The 21,878-nt window shown below is 36.7% G+C and overlaps 1 protein-coding gene across 2 annotated transcripts in view; it reads right to left on the bottom strand.

Moving 5' to 3' along the window:
• The window catches only part of LOC123457186 (histone demethylase UTY-like), a 220,854-nt gene that overhangs the window by 37,908 nt on the left and 161,068 nt on the right, over positions 1–21,878 (bottom strand). For both annotated transcript variants that reach the window (XM_045141187.1, XM_045141188.1), the window contains 4 exons: positions 20,573–21,345; positions 16,584–16,713; positions 16,175–16,280; positions 14,866–15,071 (listed from right to left, as the gene is read on the bottom strand). In XM_045141187.1, the coding sequence (XP_044997122.1) occupies positions 14,866–15,071; positions 16,175–16,280; positions 16,584–16,713; positions 20,573–21,345 (1,215 nt within the window). The remainder of the gene's footprint in view (positions 1–14,865; positions 15,072–16,174; positions 16,281–16,583; positions 16,714–20,572; positions 21,346–21,878) is intronic.

Here is a 21,878-nt window from a genome sequence, read left to right as displayed (position 1 = left end):
CTTGGGTAAAATAAATGTAACATCCAGATAAATTCTAAGTACTGGACTTAAGGTTGTCAATAATTTAATTACATTGCTCCATTGGTTAAGCTTTTAACTATTGGGGAAACTGAGTCATAAGATGAAGGTTCATTTAGTACTTAAATTCCTAAGACAGCACACAAACACATAGGAACATTTTGGCTTTAAAGGTAGTTCCTGTTTTGTTTATGCTAATTCTACCAAATGGTCTGGTTTAAACCAAAAATAGAACATTTAATGAAAATCCTACAAGGAAAATCCTCAGTCCATCCTTAATAAAAAGGATTTTTACCCATTGATCAATAGAACACAAGAAACACACACACACACACACACACACACACAAAATGAGAATACAGAGATTTTCCAAAGGCTGCTGAGTTCCAGAATGAAAACATAGAGAAGACAACAGAAACTGAATGCCAAAATGAAAGCATACTAAGATTATATTTACCATGACTAAGAAAATCAATGAACTAAAACCAAACCATCAAAAAAACAATAATCAAATAAATGAAATTGAGCAGAAAATCTCTTACAACACACAGCTTTGTCACTAGGCTTACCTTAGTTGGAGAAAATAAGAAACCTCAAAAAAACAGATGAATGAATTGATGGTGAATTAAAAAAATAAAGGATCTCAACAATAAATTTATTAAGCTTAGTGGAAGACATAATTAGGTACAATAATTAATTCCAAGAAGCATCAAGGAAATTAAACCATGTCCTAAAATTGGAATAGGCAAAGGATTGGATACCATACAAAAACACAGAACAGAAAACATAAACCAGACAGAGCTTGTAAAAAGCCTTCTTATAATTACTCACTGACAGAATTAATCAAGAGGAGAACAGTATATGAACACAAAGCCCAGCCAACAACAAGGAAAACTACAGGAAATACCATACACAGAAGAGCCAAGAACCAGTCTTAAGAGCCTACAATGGAAGATGACAATAATCAAAACTAGAGAAGGTTGGAAAATGTATTATTAACCCAAGAAAACATCTAATGTAACAGGAATATGCGGAGATGATCTGGAAAGAAGGGTCCTGGATAGGGTGGGATAAAGCCTCATCCTAAAATATTTGGCTTTGACCTGTAACTAATTACCAGAAATGAGTTGCTACCCACATTGAGTTGTTTTTGGAGAACCCTATAAGGTCCCCAAAACAAGGAAAGCTTCTACCAAAACACTTGGTTATTTGTCTGAGTTAGTAGATTAGACTATATTTGTGAAGACACTACATGATGCTGACATAGAACACTGAGTGACCAAGTTTGAATCTGGAAGTGCACCAGTTGTCATATGGTTATCCCATTTGTTGCAGTTAAATTCATACCGCTGGCAGAAGTCACATAAATAAGAGCAGCTTGTGGGGGAAAAAAGTGTTTATTTTGGCTTATAGAACCGGGGGTGGAGGGGCATTGAGGCAGAGGAAAACAATGGCATGAGCAAAGGGTGGATATCACTGCCTGGCCAATATAAGGTGGACAAAAGGAACAGCAGAGTGTACCAAACACTGGCAAGGGGAAACTTACTATAATACTGATTCCCAAAAATGCATTGCCTCCAACCCCCATCAGCAGGGAACCTAGCATTCAGAACACCTAAGTTTATGAAATCACCACATTCTACCCCTGGCCCACATAATATGATAACTGATAACCATCCATGATGTAAAATGCAATGCACTCCCCAGGAGTTATGATTAAACATCCTGTAATCCAAGTTCTTTTAACTGAGCCATAATACCAAAAATACCCACTCCTCCACCCCCCGCAAACCATAATGGCACAGAATACACATTCACACTGCAAAAGATGGCACTGGATATAGCAAAGAAAATTCAACCAGTAAAAGATTTTAAAAGGGCAAACATCAAACTGTAGCAACAAGTCCAATAACTCTAGTCAGTGATAAGTCTCCATGTCTGATATCTCTAACCAGTATCAAGTCTCTGGAGTTCCAAAACTGTCCCTCCAGCTAGACTACTCACAGTCTGGGAAAACTTCATAAGAGGCCAGCAGCTCTCTTTAGCAGGCTTCTCATGGTCCTAGCATCTCTACTTGGTATCCACTGCAACCCATGATCCATCCTCACAGAGCCACTGGATCTCCATGAAGGCAATCCTGCTTCACACTGCCATGGCCATTTCAAAACACAAGACCATATTGCAAATTCAATGACCTTTTCTTTCATGCATTTCTTATACTCCATAATACGAGGTAGGGTACCAACTTGTTGACCCAGGGGGGGATAAAGCATTGAAGAACAGGGCATTCCATTAGCATTCAAGCCTGCTCAAAAGAGACTAGATTCTTCAGTTGCCCCAATGGAGGTAAGCTGGCCCAATCTCAATTGTTGTAATCTTTCATATAATTATAGCTAAACAGGTAAAAATTTTAGCCCAAACATTTCATTTTCTCTGTGCCATAGCCCTCTTCTTTCATCAAGGCCACCCTGAGATTCCATATTGAATTACAAGTCAGCCTGAGCTAAGGTGAGACCCTACCTTGGAGTGGGGGTGGGGGGAATCTAAATGACTGGAGTAGCAGCAGATATGTAAGACAGTTAAACAGAATCACACATGCAGAAATTACTCTTGTATAATCATCTAATTCCTAATGAAGGTGTGACAACCATTTAATTAAAAAAAAAAAAAAGACTTAATCATCCTCAATAGGGAGGTCCAAGTTGATTGTAATGCCCAAAGCACACCCATGAAGAAACGGCCTGAGCACTTGCAAATGGTAAAGGTGATTAATATCATAGCATCCATTCAATCATTGGGAAAAACCCTTACCTGAACACACATGGACCGCCAATTCCTGGAAATAAGTACCATTTGACACTGTTCTCAATTCAAGCCCTCTGCCAGGTCCAACCCTGAGTAAGGGTTGACTGGTTTATACCCTATCATCACAGACCACAAGGCTTCTCATATTGCCAAGGAAGATGGCAACCAACAGTAAGTACACTGACCATTTCCTCTGTGCCCAGCAAAGACTTCAAGATAGATTACAAATGCACAGCCACCTGCATTAAGTCTGACTAGGCCACTCAACAGAAGTACTAACAGAGACACTATTGCAGCCTCAGTGAAACAGCAAAGCAAACAAAGTCAAGGTATCCCCATTAAGAATGCCTAGTGACTTCAGGTCAAGATGGTGACCACCTAACTGCGCCACATCTCCCCAGGAAAGAAAGGCAAGGCATTAAGGTTCACTAGGTCCACTAGGGGAAAGCAGTCAATAATAGATTGCAAGTGAGTACAGAGGGGGTTAAAAGGGAATTGATGTTTCCCTTGCTTGGGGGTAGCCCACCCACCCCCTATACTCCCAAGCAGCCACCTTACCCATAATCCCAACTCCAGGATACTCCCACGCTTACTGTAGGAAAGGGGACCCAGGCCAGTATAGCTCCACTTGCCTCACTGCACAGGGGTGATCACCATACTGCCACTACCCACATGTGACCCTGGACAGGCATCTCCCACTGACCCTCTTGGGCACAGGGTCCACCAGTCCATCTGCCTGCCACACCTGCACTAAGTGGAAGCTTAGCCTGCTGTACCCATTTTCTGGCTTACTAATCCAGCTGCCTGCTCATCCATGTGCAAGCGCAGGCCCATTCCCCCTGTCCACGCAAGCTCAGGCTCACTCTCTCTGTCTGAAGGCACCAGCTCAGGAACAATCCCCAATCTGCCATGCCAGCAGCCTGCCCACTGCTGTCATGCTGCACATGAGCTCAGGCTACTTCAGGCTGCTTCAGTGTTCCAAAGTCATGCCACAAATTACTTTGGGCTGCATTGGTGCTTGGTGCTTCAGTGTCCCTCCTTGTGCAAGCTCAGGCTGCTTTGGCAGAGTGAGAGCTCAGGCTGCTTTAGCATCTGGCCTTAGGCTGCTTCAGCTTCCCACTGCAAGTGAGCTCAAGTTAATCCACCAATCCACATGTAAGATGAGGATGACTCTCCCCATCTGCTTGCCTGCCTGCTAGCTCAGGCCATCTCCCCAGAGAGGCACCACTGGCCCCACCCATCGAGACCACAGTCCTACTCTCCCTGCACATAGACAGCACTATGGGTGAAAAGATGGAAAACAATATTTCAAGCAAATGGGAATAAGAAACAGAGAAATAATAAGAAAGAAGCAGGCGTAGCTATATTAATATCGGATAAAACAGACTTCAAACCAAAAATAATCAAAAAAGACAAAGAAGGCCACTTCCTATTTATCAAGGGAACAATCCATCAAGAAGATATTACAATCATAAATCTGTATGCACCAAACACAGGGGCACCACAGTTCGTAAAACAAAACCTACTTGACAATAAAACAGTAATAACCACCAACACCATCATAGCTGGAGACTTCAATACACCATTATTAGTAATAGACAGATCATGCAAACAGAAACTCAACAGGGAAGTAAGAGAGCTCAACAAAACCATCGATCACCTAGACCTAACGGACACCTACAAAACTTTCCATCCCAAAGCCACAGGCTACACATTCTTCTCAGTAGCCCATGGAATGTTCTCTAAAATAGACCATATAGTGGGTCACAAAGAGTTCCTCCACATAATTAGGAAGACTGACATAATTCCCTGCATAGTATCAGATCACAATGCTATATTGCTATAAATCAACAACAAAAGACCTACCAAGAACCCCATCAGCACCTGGAAGCTAAGCAGCACACTTTTAAACAACAAATGGATAGTGGATGAAATAAAAAATGAAACTACAAAATTTCTGGAATTGAATGACAATGAGAACACATTGTACCAAAACGTATGGGACACGATGAAGGCAATCCTCAGGGGAAAATGCACATCACTCAATGCCTTCATAAAAAAGACAAAAAGATCCCAAATCAATAACCTAACCATCCACCTAAAGGCACTGGAAAAACAAGACAAATACAACCAAAGAGCACAAGAAGGAAAGAAGCAATTAAAATCAGAGCAGAAATTAATGAATTGGAAACCAAGGAAACAATTAAGAAAATTGACAAAACAAACAGCTGGTCCTTTGAAAAAATAAATAAGATTGACAAACGCCTGGCCAATTTGATCAAGCAAAAAAAGGAGAAGCTTCAAATAAACAAAATTCAAAATGAAAAAGGAGAGGTCACAACAGACATAAGTGAAATTGTGAGAATCATCAAAAACCTCTAGTCCATGAAACTGGATAACTGGATAACTGGACAAATTCCTGAATGCATACCATCTATCAAAGCTAAACTCAGAGTAGATTAACCACCTCAATGAACCCATCACACTCATGGCAATTGAAAAAGTAGTCAAAAACCTCCCCAAAAACAAGAGTCCAGGTTCTCAGCTGAACTCTATCAAACCTTCATGGAAGAATTTAAACCAATCTTCCTCAAACTGTGCGACACAATTGGAGAAAAGGAAAAGCTACCCAACCTCCTTTGATGAAGCTAGTATCACCCTAATTCTAAAACCAGGCAGAGAAGCCACATGAAAAGAAAACTATCAGCCTATTTCCCTGATGAACTTAGATGCAAAGATCCTGAACAAAATCCTCACAACCTGAGTCCAACAATACATCAAAAGCATTATTCACCTTGACCAAGTGGGATTCATCCAGGAACACAGGAGTGGTTCAACATATGGAAATCTGTCAATGTAATACACCACATAAACAAAGTTAAACATAAAATCACATGATCATTTCGATGGACGCAGAAAAAGCCTTTGACAAGATACAACATCACTTCATGAAGAATTCTTATTGAGATCAGGAACAAGACAGGAGTGTCCACTCTCACCTCTGCTCTTCAATATAGTATTTGAAGTCCTAGCTCAAGCAAAAAGACAAGAAAATAAATAAAAGGGATATAATTTGGAAAGGAAGAGGTTAATTATCTCTATTCACTGAAAACATGATTCTATACATAAGATACCAAAGAGACTCCATCATAAAACTCTTGAAGGTGATTAACTGCTATAGCAAAGTAGCAGGATACAAAATCAATGCCCATATATCAGTACCCTTTCTATATGTAAATGGAAAAGATATAGAGAAAGAAATAAGGGACATGACCCCATTTTCAAAAGCAACAACAAAATACCTTGGAATAACATTAACTAAGGAGGTGAAAGATCTATACACTGAAAACATAAAAACACTCAAAAAAGAAATTGAGGAGTACTTGAGAAAATGGAAAGACCTCCCATGCTCCTGGATAGGCAGTTAACACTGTGAAGTTGGCAATCCTACAAAAGGCAATATACAGATTTAATGCAATTCCAATTAAAAGCCTAACACTGTTCTTCACAGAGGTAGGAAAAATGATCTCAAAGTTCATATAGAAAGGCGGAAAGACTCAGATATCCAAGCATATCCTCAGCAAAAGAAATAACTCTAGAGGCATAAGCATCACTGATCTAAAGCTGTATTACAAAGGCAGAGTAATAAAAATAGCATGGTATTAGCATAAAAACAGGAGTACAGACCAGTGGAATAGAATTGAGGACCCAGAGTATGGGCCAAGCAACTACAGCTACTTGATATTTGACAAAGGCCCTAAAAGTGGAGGCTGGAAAAAAAGACAGCATCTTCAACAAATGGTGCTGGACAAACTGGATAACCAAATGCAGGAAACTGAAACTTGATCCACACATCTCACCATGCACAACACTTAAGTCCAAATGGATCAAAGACTTCAAAAAGACCAGCTACTACTGGAAGAAAATTTAGGAGGAACTTTCCATGATATAGGAATGGAAAAAGATTTCCTGAACAAAAAAACCCCAGTAGCACAGGATCTTAAACAGTCACTCCACCAATGGGGTCACATGAAGCGGAAGTGTTTTTTCACAGACAAACATACAATAAGCAAAGCCAATAAATTCCCACAGAATGGGAGAAAATATTTGCTAAATAGCCAACTGACAGAGGCTTAATCTCTAAAATCTATAAAGAACTCAAAAATCTAAACAATAAAAAGTCAAACAACCCACTCACAAAATGTGGCAAGGAGCTGGACAGGCAGTTCACAGAGGAAGAAATACAAATGAAAAACACACACTTAAGAAAATGTTCATCATCCCTAATTACCAGAGAAAAGCAAACATCAAAAATCAAATGAAAATAAATGCTTGCAAGGATGTGGAAAAATAGGAACCCTAATCCTCTGTTAGTGGTAATGTAAGATGGTACAACCACTTTGGAAAGCAATACAAAGACTCCTAAGAAAGTTTACTATAGAATTAACAACAGAGCCAGTTATTCCTTTACTAGGCATCTACCCTAAAACCTTCAAGCCTCAATCCAGACAGATTTGCTCAACCATGTTTATAGTGGCTCAATTCATAACATCTAAGTTCTGGAACCAACCCATATATCCATCACTAGAAGAATGGATAACAAAGATATGGTATATTTACACAATGGAATTCTATGCAGCAATAAGAAAAAATGACACAATGAAATCTGAAGAAAAATGGTTGAAGCTGGAACAGTTCATTCTCAGTAAACTTACCCAATCACAGAAGGATAATAGTTTCCAAGTCTCATTCATCTACTGCACCTAACCTCAATCTACCCAAGATGCCGTCATACACAGGAAGCATCTTAAGGACTAGACAATAGGGTGGGTACAGAGGGCAAGGACATAAAACTAGGCCCAAATGGCAATGGTACCATAACATTCTACATCTTAAAAGGCAGACCAGGGCTGGAGAGATGGCGTAGCGGTTAAGCGCTTGCCTGTGAAGCCTAAGGACCCCGGTTCAAGGCTCGGTTCCCCAGGTCCCACGTTAGCCAGATGCACCAGGGGGCACATGAGTCTGGAGTTCATTTGCAGAGGCTGGAAGCCCTGGCACGCCTATTCTCTCGCTCTCCCTCTACCTGTCTTTCTCTCTGTGTCTGTGGCTCTCAAATAAATAAATAAATAAATAAATAAATAAATAAATAAATAAATAAAATTTAAAAAAAAAAGAGGCAGACCAAATGGTTGAACCTCACCAGGCCCTTAGAGAGAACACCCGAGTCACAAGGCACTGGAGAGGATTATGATGAAGACTGACCTTAATCTTCTGCATCTGCAGCTACTATTGCTGCCTCTTTCTTCTCCTTTTTCTCCTTCTCCTTCTTTCTCCTCCTCCTTCTCCTCTTCCTCTTCCTCCTCCTCCTCTTCCTCCTCCTCCTCCTCCTCCTCCTCCCCTTCTTCTTCTTCTTTGTTCTTCCTCCTCCTCCTCTTCCTCCTCCTCTTCTTCTTCTTCTTCGTTCTTCTTCTTTGTTCTTCCTCCTCCTCCTCCTCTTCTTCTTCTTCTTCGTTCTTCTTCTTTGTTCCTCCTCCTCCTCTTCTTCTTCTTCTTCTTTTTCTTTCTCCCTCTCTGTCTCTCTTTCTCCCTCTCCCTCCCTGTTAATTATATTTTTCTTTCTTCTTTTCCTGGGCACTGACCTGTAACTCCCAGTACCAGCAGGTGGCTATCATCCACAATAAGCTTTTGATCAGAGAGACTTAACTAGGTTTCCTAAAAGAATGACATATTTTTGTCAAAGTACTTGATGACCCACCAAAGGTTAGTGGTAAGACCCTATTGCTGAAAACACCATATGTGGTTGACACATAACATGGAGTGTCATGGCTGGGTGTCAGTACCCACATAGTCAGCGTGTCTAGTGCCAGAAGGTGCTACATGGGTGACTGGGGGGAAATGACCAATATCTGTCCAAGCAGCTCATGGAATAACCTACTTAACAGCAAATAACCTGTTGTGATGCTCATACAAGTTTAACAGTGGTGCACTGACATGGTGGGAATTCAACTGTTCTTGATTTGCCTAACTGATCTGCTCAGTGGATAGGGACCCATAGTTGGAGCTTTGAAATATGAGAACCATATCCAAACATATGCCCACTCTCTATTATCAAGCTACCACTAATCATGGGCTACAAGAGGGCCTACACCTATTAAATTCAGTGGGAGGTGGGAAGACATGGAGGAGGATAACAATGGTACCAACTTGACTGTATTCACTAGTACAAAACTAACTAATTTTTTAAAAAATGCCTAGTCCCAGATTGAAAGCCTCTGATGAAACTTACTCAGAAAAAACTCCAGACAAAGAATTCAGAAATGTAATTATTATGAGTATACTAAAAATTTTAATGAGGCTACAAACAAATACCTGAAAGAAATGCAAAACAACTACAAATAAGAATTCAAAAGATGGCTGAAGAGAGATGGTTTAGCAGCTAACACACTTACCTGCAAAGCCATAGGACCCAGGTTCAATTTCCTAGGGCTCATGTAACCCAAATGCACAAGGTACATGGAGTTTGTTAGCATTGGCTAGAGGTGGTGGTGTGTCCATTATCTGTACCCATTTTTTATATCTCTCTCTCAAACAAAATAAATAAAAAAGAACTCAAAGGGCTGGAAGGCTAACTTAACATTTAAGGCATTTGCCTGCAAAAGGATCCAGTTCAATTCCCCAGGACCATCTTATCCAGATGTACAAGGGGGCATATCTGTAGTGGCTGGAGGCCTCTCTCTCTTTCCCTCTTTCTCTGTCAAAGAAACAAATAAATAAAAACTAAATATTTTTTTAAAAATAACTCAAAGATGGCTAAATTAAATGGGAGAAAAACTTCACCCCATTTAATAGAATATTGAGTGAAATGAAAGAGAATAACCATTTTCAAAAAGAACTCAACAGGCAGTGAAATGAACTCCAAGCAGATATGATCAAATGTAGGAATGATTCTAAGAGAACATTATCAACCAAGCCAAGAAATAGAAATGAATAGTAGTAAATATGCTGAAAAGAATGTAATGAAACTTACAATTGAAATAACTCAATTAATAGACTCTCCAGAAAGTCTCACAAAATGAACATATTATGTGCAGAATAGATTATCAGAGCTTTAAACAAGCAGAGGAAATAGCTCAGAAGTCCAAATCCATTAATAATTTTTTTTAAATGTACAAACACAACATGAAGGAAATGTAGTATACTGTGAAAGATTCATACATTCAAATCATGGGAATATAAGAGAGGGAAGAACTGCAGGCCAAGGACATAGATAAGGCATTCAAGAAAATTATACAAGAAAAATTTCAAAAATATCACAAAAGAGGACACTGATCCAGGAATAAGAGGCATAGAGAACATGAAAAGTACACCAGAAAAGAAATTCCCTATGGCATATTGTAGTTTAAATAAAGGTAAGCTCACCAAAATTAGATCTCATATTTTCAATGAAAATCTTCAAATAAAAGGGTATTGAAAGTATTTCAGAACTTGGAAAAGCACATCTTCAACCTGAACTGTTATACCATGCAAAATTATCTTCATGATAAAGTAAATTTTTTTCAATAATAAAAACTGGCTTTATGAGTATCTAAGCACTAATCAAGCCTATAGAGAATACTGGATTAAATCTTTATATTTTCAAAGTATCTTGAAATATCCCTAAATCAGAAAGTGAAGAACCTCTACAATAAAAAAATAAAATAAAAGATGGGGAGCGGATATGATGGAGAATGTAACTTCAAAGTAGGGAAGTGGGGAAGGTGCGTACTACCATGGGATATTTTTTATAATCATGGAAAATGTTAATAAAAATTGAGGAAAAAAAACACACTTAAGAAATTTCAGAGGAAAACATAAGAAAAGCAAAGGAGTTCCATGCTTTGGATTGAAAGAATTAACATTGTGAGACCAGCTTAGATGTGGTGGTGTAAACCTTTAATCCCAACACAGAGGCAGAGGAAGGAGGATCTCTGTGAGTTAGAAAGCAACCTGAAACTACACTGTGAATTCCAGTTCAGCCTGGGCTTATGTGAAACTCTACCTTCAAAAAACAAAATGAAAAGAAAAGAAAATGGCTGCCTTACCAAAAGCAAAATGCAGATTTAATGCAAACCCAAACACCAGTAATATTCTTCACACAAATAGAAAGAATATTTTCAGTATTTACATGAAAACATCAAAGGCCACTGACAGTCAAAAATGTCCTCAGAAAAAAGAAAACTGCTGGTGGTAACACTACATTTCAAGATACAATACAAAGCCATAGTAATAACAAGAGCACAGTACTTGCTCAAAAACAGAAAGGGGAGATAACAGTATGGAACAGCTGAAATAAGACCAATTTCCAATACATTCAAAACTAAAAAAACATGAAAAATTCTTTTCAAAAAATTGTGCTGGGAAAACAAAGTACCAAGATAAATAAATCAAAATAAAAACTAAACTAATGGGCTGGAGAGGTGGCTTAGCGGTTAAGCACTTGCCTGTGAAGCCTAAGGACACCACTTTGAGGCTCGACTCCCCAGGACCCATGTTAGCCAGATGCACAAGGGGACGCATGCATCTGGACTTCTTTGCACTGTCTGGAGGCCCTGCAGTGCCTTTCTCCTCCCCCCTTCTCTCTCTCTGTCTCATTCTCTCTGTCTGTCGCTCTCAAATGAATAAATAAAAATAAACAAAATTAAAAAAAAAATAAGTAAGGTGTTTAAAATCCATTCACTTTAGAAAACATACAAAAATCTGGGCAAAATAACCAAATATAACTGTAGAAATTATACAGGCGTTTCAGAGAAACATTTATGAAACAGAATTTTGCAAAGGTTTTGTAGACAACATGGATAACATAAGAAAGATAGATAAATTGAATTTCAAGTAAACTTTAAAATATACAAATCAAAGAGCCTTAGATATGTCCAAATTCTTGGCTTTTTAGGATTACATTGGATAAACAATTGTCTTAGGCCACACACTAAATACATTAACAATAATGACAGGTAATAAGAAAAAAAATCTGCATATAATTTTTATGTTTTTACCACCACATGAAAAATGTGGTGAGTACTGAGTACTAGCTTAAGAGAATAATTTTAAAATTATAGCTGGCTCAAAGTTTCAGTCATTAATAGATACCACAAACTAGGTTTGGGAGATGGCTCAGCAGTTAAAGGCATTTGTTTGCAAAGTCTGCTGGCCCAGGGTTTGATTTATCAACATCAATGTAAAACCAGATGCACATTGTGGTACACACATATGCAGGGTCAAAAGGCTTTGGTGTGTTAATCAACACACTCTATTTATTGTGCAAGTAAAAATTATTTAAACAAAAAATTGGGGCTGGAGAGATGGCTTAGAGGTTAAGGCGTTTGCCTGCAAGAGCAAAGGACCTCAGTTCAATTCCAGAGGACCCATGTAAGCTAGATGCACAAGGTGGCACATGGGTCTGGAGTTCATTTGCAGTGGCTAGAGGCCCTGGCACACCCATTATCACTCTCTGCCTTTTTCTCTCTCTCACTTTCTCAAATAAATAATTAATTTTAAAACATTGCATATGTAAGTAATGAAACTTAAGAAAGGGTAATAAGCTAGTGAGACAGTTAAACTTTTATTTAAGAAGCAAATAGATGTATACAAAGATATTAAATTAGGTGTAATCAGTGAGTTCTCAAAGTACTCACTTGAGATTTTTGGTTCTATTTTTACTTTGTGTGTTTCATTCTTGAAAGCACTTGCTTATAAATGTAGCTGCTGGACTGAAGAAATGGTTCAGTGGTTAAAGGCACTTGCAATGCCTGAAGGTCTAGGTTTGATTTCCAGTACACACACAAATATAGATGCACAAAGTGGCACATGAGTTTGGAGCTTGCTTACAGCAGCAGGAGGCTCTGGTATGCCCATACTCACTTTCATCTTCTGTTTTTAACATATATACATACATACATACATACATACATACAAAAAAAGTAGCTGCTATTTTATGTTGGGAAAGATATTTGAGCATTTGTGTCTGAAAAGAAAGTGAAGTCTAGTTTTGAGATATTCCCAAGTCTTTCTTTAAGCTGACTTCAGTTCAATGCATTCCATTTGAAGATTAGTAGATACCATTTATATTGCTTGAAAATAAGAGACCAAACATGCTAAAATACTATTTTCTTACATTTTTGCAATTTCTTTCAAACCCTTGACCAGAAAATCTATAAGTTGTTTATTGTTTACAGAACTATGGTTAATCAGTATATCAAAACATATTAAATTATCTGTATTAACTGGAGTGTGCTGTAACTTCAAGTTCATTTGAAATATGAGTATGATGTACAATATTGCATGGGTAAGTTACTTTATACCTTGAAGAAACATATTTAGGTTATTTAAATGAATGACAACATCTATTATAGATGGTAATAGGTAGACCAATTTTTCCTATCAAGATCTGGAAAAAGTGTTGCTTTTGACATTATGAATGACAGTAAAATGTCATAAATTATAAAATGTTTTTCACGTGTAATCTCAACTAGGCCATGCTTTTTTTCATAAATTTTTCCAGTTGGTACGAACACTTTTAAGGGCTTACAAAAAATTGGTCCAGACGAAAGTCTTGATAAAATCTTACATGATCTTATTCACTTTTAATGATTTTGTGCACTTATTTTCTTGGTGTGCCATTCAATCATACTGCATAAACAACAGTTTTGCATATGATAGTAACTATGTTAGGTTTGCTGACAATGGACAAAGAAATCGACAATACATTTTTTTTCTATTTCCTATCCCCCCCCCCCCCTCATTTTTGTTTTCCAAGGTAGGGTCTCTGTCTAGCTCAGGCTGACCTGGAATTTACTATATAGTCTCAGGGTGGCCTCGAACTCTCAGCAATCCTCCTACCTCTGCCTCCCAAGTGCTGGGGTTAAAGGCATGCACCACCACACTTGGATTTGTATATATCTCTTGACTTGTATCTTTTAATGGTACTATATACAGAGACCATTTGTTCAGTGACATATTTACCATGAATGCCTCTATTACTATCACCCATCACCAAAATAATAATAATTTTTTTGGTCTTTTTTTTTTTGGTTTTTCAAGGTAAGGTCTCACTCTAGCCCAGGCTGACCTGGGATTCACTATAGATACTCAGGGTGGCTTTGAACTCACGGCAATCCTCCTACCACTGCCTCCTGATTAAAAGTGTGTGCCACCATGCCTGGCTACCAAAATAATTTTAAATTAGTTTTAACAGTCAATAAACATATGCACACAAATCATAAAGCAAAGGCTTATGAAAGCCATGCAATTCTCTATATCCACTGTTCAAATGTTGCTAACAGTGAAAATATATTTTGACTTTTTGAAAAATATTTATTTATTTATTTGCAAAGAAAGAGTAGGAGAGGGAGAAGAACAGAGCTGCCCCTTAAAAAAAAAACAAAAAAAAAAAACTACTGATGTGCATCTGGCTTCATATGAGCACTGGGGAATTAAACCAAGTCCATCAGGCTTTCAGACAAGTACATTTAACTACTTAACCATCACTCTAGCCTAGAAATATCTTTTTATTTGTTAACTAAACACAATGTTTTATTCGCATTTTATCACTGTGTAACTATGAGGTAATATTTGTAAGAAAATGTGAGAAATAGCTCAATAATAATTTTATGTATTACATTTATGCATTAGCAAACACATGAACTATAAGCCTGCTTCAATTTTTAAAATTTTTGGTAATGTATGGTGTAAACTATTTATAAAAACATACATTACTGGACTGGAGAAGTGGCTTAATGGTTAAGACCCTTGCCTACAAAGTCAAAAGATCTACTTTCAATTTCCCAGGACACATATCAGTCAGATGCACAAAGTAGTGTATGCACCTGGAGTTCATTTGCAAGACCTGGTACTCCCATTCCCATTCTCTCTTTCTCTCTAAAAAATAAATAAATAAAACTAACAGTTAAAATAAAACATGTTATTATTCTTAAACTGATCATTAGTAAAGTATATTGCTCTAACAGAACTCCCTCACACCTCAATATTAATGTAAAACAAACTTACTTTCAATGATTCTTGGAAGGAAGAGACTTGGTACTGTGCATATTTAGCAATTGTTGTATGAGATCTATTACTTTCATAACGCCAAATTTTCTTTGTTCCAGTGGGATCCCAGTTTTCATCTGCAGGCTGTAACAACTGTGTCCTCACCTCTACCATATGTTCATTGTTAGCTTCTACCAATGTTTTTGTAGAGAAAAGTCCAAGATCTTCATAAAAAAAAGTATCATTAGTAAATAAGTAAAGTGCATTAGTAAAAAACTCAACTATACTATTAATTTCAAAGTGTTTAAGACCCATTTTAAGAAGTATGATCAGATTCATTCAAAATAGTACCAACACTGTGCAACAATTCCTCAATTAAGTGACAATGATAGACGTAAAATTGGACTATGGGATGAAATATGTATATTTAACATTGATATCTAATTCTATTACATAACATAAACTTTTTATGCTTTTTTAAAAATTTAAATTAAAGATCCACCACAGAAATTGACAACATCTAATATCACTTATATCATATGTGTTCAAATATGTGATTATTCTAAGTTTTAAAAACTGCTACATAGGCTAAAGGTGAAGAAGGACTGGGAAATTTTATTTAAGGAAGAACAGAGAGAAAAATCAACAGAGATGGGCTATGATAAAAGATAAAGTGTAAAAAAAAAAAAAATAAAGAAGAAAAGAGTAAGGGAAAGGATATGAAGACAGTGAAGAGGGTTGACAAGAAAGATAAAAGGAGGAGTTAAAATGTAGAGCAAGCTGGGTGTCATGGTGCATGGCTTTAATCCTAGGACTCAGGAGGCAGAGTTAAGAAGTACTATAAATTTGAAGCCAAAATGAGACTATAGTAAATTTCAAGTTATCCTGGGCTACAAGACCCTACCTTGAAATTTTTTTTTAAAGGTAGATTAATAAGGTTAAATTATTATTTTTAAAATTATTTATTTATTTATTTATTTATTTATTTATTTATTTATTTATTTATGTGACAGCGACAGAGAGACAGAAAAAGAGGGAGCTATAGAGAGAGGGAGAATGGGTGCAGCAGGGCCTCCAGCCACTGCAAATGAACTCCAGACATGTGCATACCCTTGTGCATATAGTCCATGTGGGTCATGAGAAATTGAGCATGGATCAAACCAGGGTCCTTAGGCTTCACAGGCAAGTGCTTAACTGCTAAGCCATCTCTCTAGCCTGTTAAATTATTCTTAGGGATAAAAATACAATTTCTATCAGTAGCCTAAGTTCAGTGATTCTCAGAGACAGTTTTAAACTGAAAAATTAAAATTAAAAAAACAAAACTTACCTAATTTAAGAGCTCCAGCTAGGCCACGTATCACTGTAACAGGGTTTCTTGGATTGGTACAAAATTGATGTAATGGAGGAAAGAAAGCATCACGCTTATTTTCCAGCTGCAAAGTTAAATATGGAAATCGAGTATGTTTATATCATTTTTTCCATGAATCTGTCAGTTTAAAATGTATAGCACATCCTAGTAATTCATATGATTTTCTGGAAATTATAGAATTTAATCATTAGTCTTTCTAAATAACTATCATGTCATATTTGGAATATAAACATATCTGAACTAGTACACCAATTATAGTTCATTTCTTATTCCCTAAAGGATACTGATTTAAGAATATATCTACCTTCAAAAGTGTTCAAGTGAATGCTATTCAAAAAAAAATTGAAGGTAATCAACTGAGACTCACATAAATACTAGGTGTGGGTGGATTCAGCTTCTCTTTGGGCAAAGGAGGGTATGGTGAAGTTGGTGGTCTTGGAGGTGGACATTTATCCAACAAAATGTGAGGGTTAGATAACCCATTATTACCTAGATTCCTTTTAAAAAAAAACAAAATAAATAAAGAAATATATCAACTATACATTTGTTTTTAAAATATCAAGTTGAAATTATTATTTATAGGGTGATTATAATATACATAATTGCTCTAACATGAAAATGGAGAATGTCTGTCAACTTCAAATGGTATTTATTTTGATTTGTATGTCCTAAGGAAAACTAAGAATAGACTATGTAGGTGACTTGAATTAATGACAAAATTCATTATACTTATAATTTTTCAAATTATGGTTTTAATTCTAGGATAAATATGAACTTTGAATTTTCTTTCTTTCACATATTTTAACCTTAATTTTTTTATTAGATTTTAGCTAACAGCAATAACATTGTATCTTTTGCTATATGAAATCAAAACTTATATCCAAAATATCTTTGTAATCACTTTTAAATCAAGAAAGCCTATTGCTTTTGTCAAAATTTCTTAGTGGAATGGGATGGAAAAGTTAACAAAAACAGTTGTTATGCATATGGTACATAATTATAATTTAATATACTTTCATTAAAATATTTTCCATAAGAGGTGGGGATGTAAGAGCCACAGAGTAGAAGAGAATGTTCCAAAACACTGCCCCACTCTTACAATGACTAACTGATGCTCTCATATCTCATAACATGCAAATCTATGGTGAATACCAGCAATTCCACTAAGGAGGACCTTCAACAGAATGGGGACAGGAAGGAGGGAAATGATGGTAAAAGTATGTCATGTATTTATACAACTTTCTACCTAGTAAAAAGAAAAAAAACAAAATAAGGAGGATGAGGACTAGAGAAATGGCTTAGTGATTAAGATGCTTGCCTGCAGAACCAAAGAAACCAGATTCATTTCCCCAGGACCCATGTAAGCACATGCTTCTGGAGTCTGCTTGCAGCAAGTGGAGGCTCTGCATGCCCATTCTCTCTCTCTCTCTTCTTCCCTCCCTCTCTCTCTTTCTCAGGTAAATAAATAGATAGATAGATGATGAGTGGGTGGGTACCCATATAAAGCCAGATAGACAAAGTGGCATATGCAGGAGCTGGAGGTCTTGGTGTGCTCATTGCCTTTGCCTATCTTCTCTCTATTCCACTCTGCTTCCAAAGAAATAATAAAAATATTAGCTGGGCATTGTAGTGATACCCATTAGTCCAAGCACTTGGAGGGTGAGATTACAGGATCACAATAAATTCAAGGCTAGCCTGGGACTACACAGTGAGATACAGGATAACATGGGACAGAGTGAGACTTTACCTCAAAAAGAAAAAAGTAAACAAATATATTTTAATACAATAATGAATAATACTTCTTGAAGTATTTAGACATCTATGACTATAACAACATTTCAAATCTGACCAAGTGATTAACCATACTAATGTTGGTTATGTTAGTGTGGTACCAAAGATTGGTTTATACAGCACCCTCAGTATAAACACTCAGATATAAAACCAGAAGGAATTTTAAAAATGGATTTAATTTTACATGAAAGTACAAAGACGACAGCCAAAAGTGCCTAGAGTACCAAGATCAAAAGCAAAAGGAGTAGCATATTCAAAGAGGTTATGACTACTGGAATCATTTGAATGCTAAATTATACTCTTTTATCTTAAAAGAAGCAGAATACTATTAGTGAAACCAAGGTGAACTAAACAATAGAGACATCAGACTAAATAACTAAACATATGCAACATTTGGCATTCTGGGCAAGGATTGTATATTCATAAGCAAATGAACAGATTACTGGGGTTACAATGATCTAAGTAATGATGGGAAGAAACTGAGTTAGGAAGGCTGGAAGGAAGATCAATCAAAATTTAAGATATTATGAATAAGCCATATGGAAGACTAATTTTTTAAGATAATGGTGCATGCAGAAGCCATAGATTGGTACTAGAAAAATTGCAGTGCCAGGGATGGAATACCTTCCAGTGAGTTGTTGGCCAGAGAGGTCCCTGATGCCCCCCAAACATTACAGGTCATTATCAAGACTCCAGAAATAGATGGTATGAGCCTATTGGTGAATACTACATGATCAGGCTGCAAGGTCACTGAAAATTCAAGCTGGAGTTCAACTGAAAACCTCCTCTCTGTAGACCAGCTGACAGAAAACTAGAAAAACCTGTATCACTATAGGCACAAACTCATATAAAGTAAAAGAACTTAGTTTCAGCATGAAAGTTATCAGTTAATACAAAGTTAATGGCTAATGAAAAGTTAAGGGTTGAGATATGATGTCCCATAATAAGTGTCTGATTATCAAAACAACTTTTTGAAACTTGTAAAAACAGATTTTTATAATCACTGGGCAAAAATATTTTTAAACCTAAAAAATGTTTAAATAAACTAGTTAAAAATAATTTGTGTTCATATTACAGACTTAAGAGGACATGTCTTTGTTGTTTACTTCTTATGTAGATAAAACAATCTTTTAATAATGTAATAAATAATGTAGTGCTTTATAAATTTCAACTACTAAAACATATTAAAAGTATTATTGAAAACTTTCTGTGTTGCCTTCATGCTGACATTTACAAAAATTTCAGTAAACCATACAGAATATTTACATCAAGATAATTTCTTACTTAAGATTAATTTGTTTTTCATTTTTAAAGTTAAAGTCTTCACTGTAGCTCAAGCTAACCTGGAATTTACTATGTAGTCTCAGGGGCCTTTAACTCATGATGATCATCCTATCCCTGCATCCCAAGTACTGAAATTAAAGGGAATATGCTACCATGACAGGTAAGGTTAAATTTCATAGTGTTTATCCATTCAGGTTTACTTTTAGGTGATGTTGAATTACTGTAAAATAGACTATAATAATATACTAAAACACAACTGAAATGAAAACATAAAAAAGTAAATTGTATGGCACAAACATGACATCTTAAGAAAACAGGTAGATTTGGGTGCAAGAATGGCGGAGATGTCTATTATATTATCACAGTATGAAAGAAAGGTTTTTATTTCTTTGAATCAGCTTATGCTTTTGAGGTAGGATAATGAAAATCTATTAACTAAATTACTGAGGCTATAATATTGTATGATTTAATATAGTGCTCTTTCCAGACTAGCCAATAGTCTATGACATCTCCAATTTCCCATTCATTTAAAAACTTCTGCAGTTAAAGAAATTAGATGCTAATTAAAAAAAAATAAAGCCAAGCCATAGTAATCAGCAGTTCAAAGGTACATTTATACTCCATAGCACTGCCTAGGCAGAGGAAAAACAACAAAAAATGACAAACACAAAAAAGGAAATACAAATGAAACTGCTGTTTACTTCCTTGGATGATTGAACCCATTTTTATTTTAGCTGTTAGAACTAAGGTCAATCACTCAGAAGCCAATACCCAATAAAAAGCAATCATACTAGACAAATAACTCATATAAAACACTGTACAAAATCACAATTCTCATATCTGATAATGTAAAATGGCAATTTCCAAACCTCAGATATTTCATCTGAAACCACTTTATAAAGATATACACATTTTAAAAATAATAAAATGAGGAATATCACTGTGAGTCTGAGACCAGCTTGAGTTAGAGTAAGACACTACCTCAAAAAAAAAGAATAATAAAATATAATTTTCCCTCATCATTAAAAAAGTTAATTATGCTGGGCATGGTGGCACACGCCTTTAATCCCAGCACTTGGGAGGCAGAGGTAGGAGGATCACCGAGAATTCGAGGCCACCCTGAGAATACATAGTGAATTCCAGGTCAGCCTGAGCTAGAGTGAGATCCTACCTTAGAGGAAAAAAAAAGAGAGAGAGAGAGAGAGAGAAAGTTAATTATATTTCAAGTCTTTGGATATGGTCAATAGTAAACCGTTTTCACCTGAACTTGCTTACACTAACCTGCATGCCTTTAGAACTTCTGTTGAGCTGGAGCATATGGACACAGACATCGATGGTAAGATGTGAGGTCTAGATTTGTGACTAACTATAGGCAGGCCAACTTTTGTAAAGCTTTCTGATTTCTCTAGTTCATCTCTATTAATTGTGTGCAACCCTCTGTGAGAACTGTTAAGGCTGATAACACTTTGTGTACTTGATTGTTCATTGGACTGTGGAGATGGTGCATCTGTAGAAATGGCGGAAGAAAGTGAAGAGGCAACAAAATTATCAGTCTTTGTATACATGTTTGGAATAACGCTACTGACTTTATCACAAGATCCAGTACCCATATTATTATTGGCTTTTCCAACCAACAAGGTAGAGAGCTGAGGATTGTTGGTAATTATTAAACTGGGTGACATAGAATCTCCATTAGGACTGGAAATAGCAACTGTTGTCTCATGATGTAAATGAGAAAGTCCTTTCATACCAACACAGCTATTAGATGTGACTTCTGCAGGCCTGCTTGTTTCAGACCCCAAGAATATTTTTTTTGAAGTCTCATTCTTTTTGGGCAAAGTATTGCTTCTCTGTCCACTTGAGGTAGCAATATTGGAGGAGAGGTGATTTAAAGCATCCCCCTGTGGTACTGAACTTCTAGGCAGAGTATGAAGTCCATTTCGAATCTGAAAACCACTGCAAGTTGCTTGGAGATACTGGGTGGATGGAGTAGGAAGCAGAGGCTGTTCATGAATAAACCCTGACAAATGAGAACTCTTATCTTTATGAAGACCCTAAGAGAAGGAAAGAAATAAAATTGGTTTACAACTATTATGCAATCTGAGATGTATATGCAACTTGATAATAATTAAAAAGTTAAAAATGAGCAAACAAAAATAGACAACAAGGTTGGAGGGATGGCTTAGTGGTTAAGGTACTTGCCCAAGAAGCCTAAGGATCCAACTTCGGTTTGTCAGATGCACAAAGGTGAGGCAAGTACAAGGTCACACATGCCCACTAGCTGGAGTTCAATTGCAGTGGCTGAGGCTCTGGTGCGCCACTCTCTCTCCCTGCCTCCCTCCCCACCCTCTCTCCCTCTCTCTCTCTCTCTAGGCCGAATGATCATCATCATCATCATCATAAAGGCATCTAAAGATGTAAATAAAACCTAAATACACAGTTCAAAGTAATTAGTGTTTTCAGAGATAACCTAACTGGGATGTTTAACTTGATAATATTTACTAATGGATACTTCCCCAATTCTTTGTCAGAAAAGCTTGAAAAATTAATATTTAATTCTGACACTCATGTTTTCATTGGAAGAAAA

This window comes from Jaculus jaculus, assembly GCF_020740685.1.
Source record: "Jaculus jaculus isolate mJacJac1 chromosome Y unlocalized genomic scaffold, mJacJac1.mat.Y.cur SUPER_Y_unloc_2, whole genome shotgun sequence".
Classification (NCBI taxonomy): domain Eukaryota; kingdom Metazoa; phylum Chordata; class Mammalia; order Rodentia; family Dipodidae; genus Jaculus; species Jaculus jaculus.
This window is presented reverse-complemented; position numbering and strand designations above follow the sequence as displayed.